The sequence below is a fragment of the Microtus ochrogaster genome, linkage group LG8, assembly GCF_000317375.1.
Source record: "Microtus ochrogaster isolate Prairie Vole_2 linkage group LG8, MicOch1.0, whole genome shotgun sequence".
Lineage (NCBI taxonomy): Eukaryota > Metazoa > Chordata > Mammalia > Rodentia > Cricetidae > Microtus > Microtus ochrogaster.
The window spans coordinates 20,790,622-20,800,961 of NC_022033.1; the positions used below are offsets into that span (position 1 = coordinate 20,790,622).

At 51.5% G+C, this 10,340-nt stretch overlaps 1 protein-coding gene across 1 annotated transcript in view; it reads right to left on the minus strand.

Moving 5' to 3' along the window:
• Positions 1–2,110: 2,110 nt before the first annotated feature.
• Positions 2,111–10,340, minus strand: part of Manbal (mannosidase beta like) — a 31,051-nt gene continuing 22,821 nt past the window's right edge. Inside the window, exon 3 of the mRNA XM_005363022.3 lies at positions 2,111–2,913. Within this exon, the coding sequence (XP_005363079.1) occupies positions 2,806–2,913 (108 nt within the window). The 3' untranslated portion in view covers positions 2,111–2,805. The remainder of the gene's footprint in view (positions 2,914–10,340) is intronic.

Genomic DNA, 10,340 nt, shown 5'->3' on the forward strand with positions numbered 1-10,340 from the left:
TATGTATACAACATTCCTTCCATGTATGTTTGTATGCCAGAAGAGGGCACCAGATCTCATTATAGATGGTTGTGAGCCACCATGTGATTGCTGGGAATTGAACTCAGGACCTCTGGAAGAGCAATCAGTGCTCTTAACCACTGAGCCATCTCTCCAGCCCAATAGCTTTCAGTTTTAAAAAAGATTTTAAAATGTATTTTACATGCACAAGTATTTTGTCTGCGTGTATGTATGTGCACTGAGTATGTGCTGACGCCCACAAAGGCCAGAAGGGCATTGGATCTTCTAGAGCCAGAGTTACAGGCAGTTGTGAGCTGCCATATAGGTGCTGGGAACTGAACCCAGGTCCTTTGCAAGTGCAGTCAGGGCCATCTCTCCAGCCTCATTTGTTTGTTTGTTTTTTTTTTATTCATTCATTCATTCATTCATTCATTCACCTTTAGGAGAGATGTTCTTCCAGGCGGAAGAACATGCGCTCCCTGGCCAGCTGGCCTGGGATGCAGGTGAAGAGACCATTGTAGATGATGATGTTGATGTCGAGGTGCCCTTCGGCGTCTACAGGGAGATGCTGAGCAGGATGTAAGGTCTGGAGAGATGTTGGGAATGATTGGCATTTGGGTGATGTGATGGTTACTGCCAGCTCCCCTGTGCTATGGGATGCTAGATGTTGGATTGCACTATTTCTGGGCACTCTGTGGGGGTGTTTCTAGACAGGTGAGCATTTGAACTACTGAGGGAAGTGAGTAGGGCCTGCTCCATGGGGCCTCGTCTACTTGGCAGTGGTCCCAATAGAACAAGAAGGTGGAGTCTCGGAGTCCCCTTCCCTCTCTCTGATTAGTGGGAACCAGGGATGGGAAGGAGACTCAGGAGAGATGGTCAGAACTCACAAGAGCCATCTCTGCCACAGTACAGAGGGGCGGAGGATATGGGGGAAGTACAGGTACCGTGTGACCTACAGTGGTCTCTGGAGTCAGCTTCTGAGGTAACCCAAGGAGTTGGACCCTGAGGTGGAATTGCTCCTGGGAGGTAGAGGTTCTCTCCATCAGGGGACAGATCTACAGCGGCCTGGCCCCACACCCGTCATAGCCCTCAGGTCTCAACTCCTGCCTTGGCCAGCTGCTCCCTTGCATTCAGCCAGGAACCTGGGCAACCCCTTGGCCTGAGATGGGGCCCCTGGGTTGGGCTCCCACAGAACCTGCTGTGACTCTAAGTCTCCTCACTCCAGGTGTCTGTGGATCAGTCTCCCACCTGGCCAGATGCACCCGAGGTTCCCACAAAGGCCCCTTGTTTCTGTGGCTTGAAATCTAAGAGTTTAAGAGGTTACTGACAAGCAGAAACCTTCAGAGAAAGCCCTTTGCTTGCTTGTTTGCACAAGGTGGCCCTTTGCCAAGCAGAATGCCCCTGAACTTCCTGAGACCCGAGGTTCCGGGAGGCCTTGTCAAAGCCCTCTGCAAGGCAGGAACCCCCATAGCACCTGCCCTACTAACACTAAAGAGCACAGCAGGAGAAATGTCTGTTAAATTGCATGGCCAGGACCCCGGGCTTGGGTCACAGTCCTGCTGTGGCATCTCAAGTGGCCTGGACTAGCACCTGAAATGGACAGGTATCTTAAGTCCCCCAGCAGTCCTAATGACACTCGGGAAAGCGTCTGGCAGGCGAATGAGCCAGTTGACCCGACTTTGTGGTCTTAGGGGTTTTCCTGGACAGCTGATTCAGGGCATGTGATCAGAACCGCTTGGAGCCTTGAGGCTTTCTACCGTATTCTATCGTATCGTAGCATATCATATTGTATCGTATCATATCGTATCGTATGGTATCATATTTCTCACATCCCTAAGGACAAGCACTGTTGTCCTCTGGCAGCAGGAACCTACAGAGTAAGAGGGGCCTGGATGCTGTGAGACTAACTCACAAGTGTTCCCAATGACAAAGACAGCATGGACCCTTTCTGAAAACCTGTCCTGGCGTGGCTTGGCCTGGAGGGCTCTGACCAGAGCTGCCCCTTCTGTTCACGCTGTCCCGCTTCTATGGGGACAGCGCTCACCTCACTCCCAGGAGAGAAACCCAGGCTGTCCCTTTCCCACGATAGCGACAACACAGCAGGCTCGGCATGCGTGACGGTTTATTGGATTTGACTTCATAGAGTTGTTCTTCACTGGCCAGGGAATGAAAGATGCAGGGAAGACAGATCAAAGTCAAAGGCACTTGGAATGTTGGGATGGGTGAAAAGAGGTTGTTCCAACAGTGACAAGCCCATGTCAAAGGCTTACAAAGTGTGTACCCAGGAAACATGGCCTCATTCAGCAAATACCTGTCCATGTAGGCATCACTGGGCCTAGGCCTTCTGCTGTCCTTCTATCCCCAACATCTTCAGGACCTGGCCGCCACATTTAGTGGGCTGAACACATGTGAAGTTCTGTGCACACAAAAGTGACCAAAAAAAAGGTGACCCAAGTATTGGGAGAGGGTGTGCTTGTAGCCTTAGATAACAGCTCCACAGTGCGATGTGACGGCCCTGGTCTGAAGACCACTGGACCCGAGGATTAATGTGAATGTTTGGCTCTGTGAGCCCAACCTGGCTTCAGGACTCTCCAGGGCAGTGTCTGCTCTTGGAGTCTCTGTGCACCACAGAGTGAAGGAAGAGGAAGTGGTGGTCCGCACAGCTGGAGCCTGGGGACTGTTCAGAGAGAGCTTCAGTTTCCTCAGACCCTGAGCCAAGGACAGAGACAGTCCAGGAGAGGAAACAGGATGCTGGCTCCCAGGAGGGCTGCCCCCACGGCCAAGGCCATGGGCTCCTCTCTACTTCTACCGCTTCTTCTTCGTCTCCTTCTTTGGCCTCTTGTTGGCGGAAGGAACAGCAGCCTTGGGCTTCTTCAGTACCTCTGCACCTCTGGCCTCGGACTGCTCCGCCTCCTGTGTGGTGAATTTTTAAAAGAGAAAGTTCTGTTTAGAGGAATCCACCTTGACCAACTGAAGCATGCCACAGAAACAAGGGAAGGATTATTACCCAGACTAGATTCTGAAAGTACAAGGCACCAGGTGGCATCTGGGCTCCATTACCTCCCAGTTCAGTGGCCTGTGAGCTCCTCAGTCCCATGTTAAGATGAGAACAGTGACAGACAGGAGGTGAAGTCACAGGGAGCACCAGCAGGGTTGGTGACACCCAGTGGCTGTCAGGATGTCCCATGCTAGGACAGCATTAATGAGGGTTGGCTGTGGGGAGGCTGCCATGGCTAGCACTCCTGGTGGTTACTCTCCCCCCCACCCCATGCATCCACAGAATTTGGGCTGTGAGTGGAGCGAGTGGCTGGCAGGTGTGCTAGCACTACACTGTGTTCTGTAGAGTCTGGCAGGGGTGCCCTGGGGGAGGGCAGAGGCAGCCTCAGGCCGGAACCCCAGATTCTCAGCAACTGGGGCAGCTCCATTCTGCCTGTTTCATACCCTATGATGCATCCCTTGGAAGACTGGGCTGAAACAAAGGTTTTGCTGCTGAAAAGAAAAAAAGAGTTCAAAGTCACAGATCTAGGTCTGGCCCTCACTGTGCAGATAAAGAAGGTGAGCCCCAGGAGGGGACAGGCCTGCCCCAGGCCACTGTACTTGTACCAGAGAAGAATCAGGAATGCTCCCATCTGGTGTTCTTTGGTATCTCTTTTGGTGATAACATGAGCAGTTTGATGGACACCAGAAGCAGGCTAGCTGAGGAAATGCCAGCCACAGCCTGGGTCTGTCTGCAAGCTGTACTTGGTATGCAGTGTTTATTCTTAAAAATGCATGCCGGTGGCGGTGGGGTGGGGTGTGTGGCATGGTGCCTCAGCAGGTGAATGCAGCAATGAGCTGAGTTTGTTTGTATGTGTGTTTGTGTATGTGTGTGTGCTCAGTGCCCGTGGAGGTCAGAAAAGGTTGTTGGAATGTATATTTTGTTTATACATTAACAAACTAAGCTTGCCTGAAGATCAGAGTGCAGAGTTAAGCCACTATAGGCCAAGGGAGTAGTGGCACACACCTTTAATCCCAAGACTCGGGGAGACAGGGGCAGAGGGATATCTGTTAGTTCAAGACCACCTTGGGCTACACAGTATTGAATCTATCTAAAAGAGAAACAGAGCTCATACAAAGGTGATCCCAGCACTCGGGATCCCATGCCTTTAATCCAGCACTAGGGAGGTGGAGACAGGAGTGATATGGTTGGGTGGAGAGAGGAATACAAGGCAGAAAGAGACAGGAACTCAGTGCAGTCTGAGGCTCACGTGTGCAGTCAGAGGACAGGACCGCCCCTTCGGTCTGAGCACTGGTAGAAGTAAAAGGAATCTTTAGTGGCTGGCTGCTCTGTTTCTCTGATCTTCAGCATTAACCTCTATATCTGGCTCTGGGTTTTTATTATTAAGACCAACTAGAATTCGTGTTACATTGGATCTCCTGGAACTGAGCTACCTATGGCTGTGAGCCACCAGGTGAAAATTGAACCCTCTGCAAGAGAATCAAGAGCTCTTAACTGCTAAGTATCTTCCAGCCTCCAGCCTCTTTGATCTCCAAGTTAAAATAGAAAAATCAAAAAGCAGACTAAGGCTACATCCTTGCTCTGGAAGGCAAAGAGGTTCCTCTTGAATGAGATGGGTGCAGGAAAGAAACCCATATAGCCACTTCTCCGTGGGTTACGGGAAAGGGTTATTCCACACCGCCAAGGCTGTCTCAGGGATTTCTTGGGACCAGACACCTCTGTGTGGAGCTCGCTGAGCCCGGGTTCCAGCTAATTTTATTTTCCGGCATTACTCCAGCCCAGGGGCCCAGCCTCCGTCATGCAAGCAGAGGAACTGCAGCTCAGGGGATAGATCCTACAACAGAGGCCCAGCCCAGACCTGGCCAACTCCCCCTTCTCAGCCAGAGAGCAGGTGCGAAGGCTGCCCCTCCCCACCAAGTCTCAGGACTGGCTGCTGGGCTTCCTACGGCCAGAACTCACAATGAAGTTCAAGGTCTCCCAACACTATTATTTATGTAAACTGGCCAAGAAATTAAAAAAAAAATTAACCAGTTAGAGAACAAACAAAATGAAACCTCAGAGGAGTGGCAATTTTAAAATCCAATATGAGCAGCTTCCAGTGAAGCTGGGCGTAGGCACCAATCACACCACCACCACGCCGGCCCCAACACTGCCTATAGTTAGTGTGACAGGTCCTGTGTCATTCATTTAGACGAATGCCAGGATGGGCCTCAGGTTATAAACAAAGGAACCAATACCCAGAAAGGACCAGGGCTGGCCTGAGCTCTCGGCTGGTGAGCTGCAGAGCCAGCCCGTGTCTCTTACTGCTTCCGTGGTAACTATAAAATCTATTTTCTTCACTTGGGAGCCCCTCGTGCCCCATTCTGGAACGATGAGACTACTCTGTTCTAGATTCTGCCTGTTCCTTCCCTGTGATCAGAAGTCCTGGAGGAGCCGGGAGAGGGGGTGAGTGCTGTAGTGATGTTTGCTTTGTGTGGCTGACGCAGGCCTGCACACTCTGCAGCCATCACGTCTGAACATATTAGCAGCCCCCCTGCCCACCCCCACCTCAGCTTTTGGCACTGCTACCCATCTAGTTCGCAAGGCATTTCTGAGCTCTCACTGCTCCCTCTGATGGAGATGCCCCCACCTCCATCTGTCCCCAAGGCCTGTTTATTCTACTTCCCAAGAGGTTGCAGGTTTTGCTCATCCCAGCCACACACACAACTCAATGCCCATTGGGACCTATGGTGTCTCGGCCACTCCGGGTTTTGCATCCTCCTCTTGCATCCTCCACATTGCTTCTAGTCCGTTCTCTAAAATGATGTAAACAGTCACGATTGGGCTGGTTTTCCAATTTTAAAAAGACCCAGTGTGGCTTCTGAGAGGCAGTCTACTCTAGCCTTGGCCTTGCCTGCAGGCAGGGCCCTCACTCTGGGCCATGGGCAATGCTTCCGGGCATCCGCTTGTTGAAGAGGTGCTGGGTACTCACTGTCTTTTTATGTGTGGCCGCTGTAAGACGCCCTGCGCTCACCACAGGGGGTGCAGAGCGGTCAGTATACTCCACTCACTTGTTCACTGGTACTTACGATGACGATGACGAGGCAGCCACTAGGCCTCATTTACTGGCAGGGACGCCAAGGCTCTGACACTGGGACCTTCTAGGCCAGGCACAGGGAAGCAAAGCGTCTGTCTCAGTGTGATTTGGATGCTCAGGTCCTAGCACTACAGGGGTAGTTTCCACTCTGAGCTGACAGGAATGACTGAACACGTGAGTGATTGAATTTCTTTTCAGATGTGCCTGGCTAGGAAAAGTCAGGGAAGAGCAGACTACACACCCAACAGCCTCACCTTTAAGTCTGGGACACCACACCTCATCTGAAGTGATGAAGTGATGAAGGGAAAAAGAAGCCTCCATTGTCAGGTGTTTCCTGGGTCTTTGGAGGCATCTTTTGGGGGACACAACTCCATCAATTATGAGGTGGTGAGAGAACAGCTCAACAGGCCAGCACATTGCTGCTGTCCATCAGGCCCAGGGAACAGAATCTGTGCAGGGTCAAGGGAGAAACACTAAAGCTCACTCTCTCCACTGTGCGGCTCCATGGGGCTGTGCGCCTGCAAATCAGGACAGAATGTCACTCAACACTGACATTCTTTCCTTGACAACAGTCCAGGGGAAGAAAAACACAGCTCTGCCCAGCTCCGTCTGGGAACATCTCATCTGACTGGCCAGGAGCTCTCCTCTTTTTAGGTTGGACAGAACTCAGCAGGTCAGCCTCACACTGCCGCTCTGGCCTCCCCACAGTGTCACTGAGGCCTGAGGCGGGGAGCTGGAGCAAGGCAGTGGCCTTGAGAAGAGGACAAGACACCAGCTGGAACAGGGAGTGGGGGAGGCTGACCATAAGGCTCAACTCTGGCAAACAGATACACAGCATCCAAGCTGCTCTGTTGGCAGTGGAACTGTGATTAGAAAACAGTTGGGGGGGGGCAACACATGGAATAAAGCACTTGCTGCAGAAGCAGAAGAACCCCAGTTCAGATCCCTGGTACCCATGTAAGAAGTAGGGTGTGGCAGCACAGCTGTTAGCTCAGCATTAGCAAGGCAGAGACAAGATGTCTGGGGCTTGAGTACACACACATGCACGCACACATATATACATATGCACACATACACATGCACATCAGTCCCAGAAGCTCATTCTGACATACTCTGGCAGGACTTTACATGTCCTTCCCACTGGCTAGCCTGTGGGTGCTGTGTGTCCAGTCGTCTGTCCTTCACATGAGCTGGCACACACTTGCAGCCTGGTGCTGGTGAGAGCAGAACGAGGCCCTCACCTCGCCCACCACATAGCGCTCTCAGGAACAGGTCATTAAGTCAAGCACACCTGCCTCCCAAGCTGCAACAACATGGCAGAACCAGAGCTGGCTCTGTTAGCCAGTCCCTGGATGCTAGGACTGGGCGTGTGTTATGGTGGCCCTCATGGGCAGGGAAACTCTGTTCCTCTACAGAATGTTGCACTGGGCTCTGGCACTCTGGGCCATTATCCCAGAGCTCAGGGAAGGAAGTGCCATCTCTGTGTGCAGTACATTAAATGCCCCCACACTCACTATCTATTCTGGTGAGCTGCCCAGAGGAGCGCGTGGTCATGTAGAGCCTCCGTGAGACTTGTCATCCCTGGATGACAGGATGCTGATAGCAACCATCCTCCCTACACACTACGGGGCCTGAGAAGGAAGTCAGTACTCCCTGGGACAGGCAGGAGCTGGAGAGACACACGGCTCTAAAGACTTTATGCTTCCAATCCACTGTGCCTCGATTACCATGTCAGCTGCTTGCTGAGTCTTCACTAACACAACAGACCTGGACAGGATGAGCAAGCAAAGCTGCCTACCTTCTACATGCTGGTAGCTGGCTGGTTGCTGATGACAGCTCAGCCAACAGCTAAACTATGACCTCCCGGGGCACCACCAGGTGCACTCTCACTACCTGCTACGTGAACCACTGAACAAAGCAAATACCCACTCACATAGGGGGCCAACTGGGTCTACCTTCTGTGCAGAAGCAGATCCAAAAGAGGACTGGGAGGCAAGTTCAGACCAGATGAGGCAGAGGGGGCAGCCACCCACACTTCCTCATTACTCCATCTCTTCTCCCCGGCCGCTTCTTTCTTTTTTCTTTTCTTTTTCTGTTTTTGTTGTTGTTTGAGACAGGCTTTCTCTGTGTAACAGCCCTTGCTGTCCTCGAACTTGCTCTGCTTGCTCTGTAGACCAGAGTTCTGGCCTTGAACTCACAGAGATCCACCTGCCTCTGCCTCTCCACCACCCAGCTTTCTTTTCTTTCTTCCTTCCCTCCTTCCCTCTCCTCCCTTCCCTTCCTCATTTGTTTCTTTGGTTTTTGAGACAGAGTTTCTCTGTGTAGTCCTGGCTGTCCTGGAACTCACTCTGTAGACCATGCTGGCCTCAAACTCACAGAGATCCGCCTGCCTTTGCCTCTAAGCGCTTGGACTAAAGGTGTGTGCCACCAATGCCCAGCTTTCTTTTCTTTAAGACAGGATCTCATTGTGCAGCCTTGACTGATCTGGAACTTGCTATGCAGATCAGACTTGCCTTGACTCCCAGTCCCCACCTGCCTCTTCCTGGAGGGTTCAGGGATTAAAAGCATGCAGCAGCATGTCTGGCTGACGACCCTGTAAACTGCTGCCTTTCACCTAGGAAAGCTACACCGACCTCCCCAGAAATGCAACCAGCCAGCTCTGCCAGAACCCCTTTAAAGACGGCTGCCGGGCTTGGCAGAGCTGGCAAGCTGAGTCTGCTTGCCTCTAGTTTCTGAGGTAGTACATTTTACATAAGCTCCCCAGGACTCCAGCTTTTATAGGACTAGACCTCCCCTCTTGTCGCTCTGTAGCTTCCACCCACTGACTACTGCTGTCCGCAGCGGGCCAGCATACAGTTCCTTCTAGAGGCCTTTGAACTAGATCAAGCAGGGAGGCAGCCCTCTTGAGATGCAACATCTGAAGGAGATAAACCCTGGGAGCTGTCATCACAATGCAGAGTCAGGGAGCAGAGGAAGCAGGCCCTGGTGAGATCTGGGGGTGGGGGGAGAGGGTACCTTCAGAGCAGCAACAGTTCATAGAAACTTGAAGCAGGGTAGGTAGGTGGGGTCAAGTTCAGGCCTTTCTGGAACCTTATGTTCCTTGCAGAGTCCAGCAACTCCTCTTTAGGTTTCAATTAAGCGTGTTAAGTGGAAGTAAGTTCAAGGCCAGTTGGGGCAACAGGAGCAGACCCAGTTGTCAGGCTTGGGGCCTTTATGTCACCAGTTCCCAGCCTTTTTACCATTCCCTCCATCCAACCACACTTGGCTTAGAGGCTGTGTATTTGCTGTGCGGTCTGGACGGGGCAGAGGCAGTCTAGGACCTGCTATCTCATATTTTAGAATGCAGCCTACAAGAAAATACTTGGGTTGTGTGGCCTTGGCCTTGCACGGGAGCAAATAAATGTTTTCAGAGCAAATAAATGTTTTCTCAGGTCGTAGCTAAGGAGCTGTCAATGGGAAAAGCTTCCATCTGGCTTAGAAGTCTAGAGACGGCTTGTGTGACCAGTAGGCTCTTGTTTCTCCTCTGAAAAGGAAGGGGGTGGGGTGGGAAGCATTTGTATGCGTTCTTTTTTTTCTTCCCTGATTAGCCCCCAAAGAGCTTTCAAATAATCTGCTAAGTATTGAAGCACTGAAGTCATAAACCAGTTGCAAGAAATCAGCTTACTGACAAGAGGAAAGACATTCCTCTGCTTTTCAAAGGCTTTCCCATCATCTGAAGCCAAAAATATTATCTTCTGACCCAAAAAGACACTAATAAACCTTGTTTCTATATGATGCCAATGAAGAGGACGGTTTTGCCCTAAGCAAAACAGCAAAGAGCAGCATTGTTCTCTGGGCCTCTTTACCCCACTTCTGCCCCTGTCACCTCGGTAGCAACCTTGGCTACCAAGCACTTCACTTCCCTGTACCCTCAGGCTCTAGGAGCCTCTCCAAGCTGCCCCTACTTTCCAGGCTCCCTTTCTCCTTTGTGCCCTAGCTAAAGCTCCCCCTCACCTCCCTGCTTGCTGTCACACACCAGCAGTGCAGTGACACTCAGCATGACTGGCTCTGCTGTCTAGTTCTCACACAGCTCCATTTCCTTTCCTTGTGTGTAGCTAGGAACTGCTGAGGGAGAGGAGGCTGTCTCATGGCAACATACGGAAGAAAGTTGGAAGCAGAATCCCTAATCCCAGGGGCCATGTGCTGGCCTAAGGCAGTAAGTGGGGTCACAGTACTTCATCTTCATCATCATCACCATATTGCTACTGAACTACTGGGTTTTGTTTT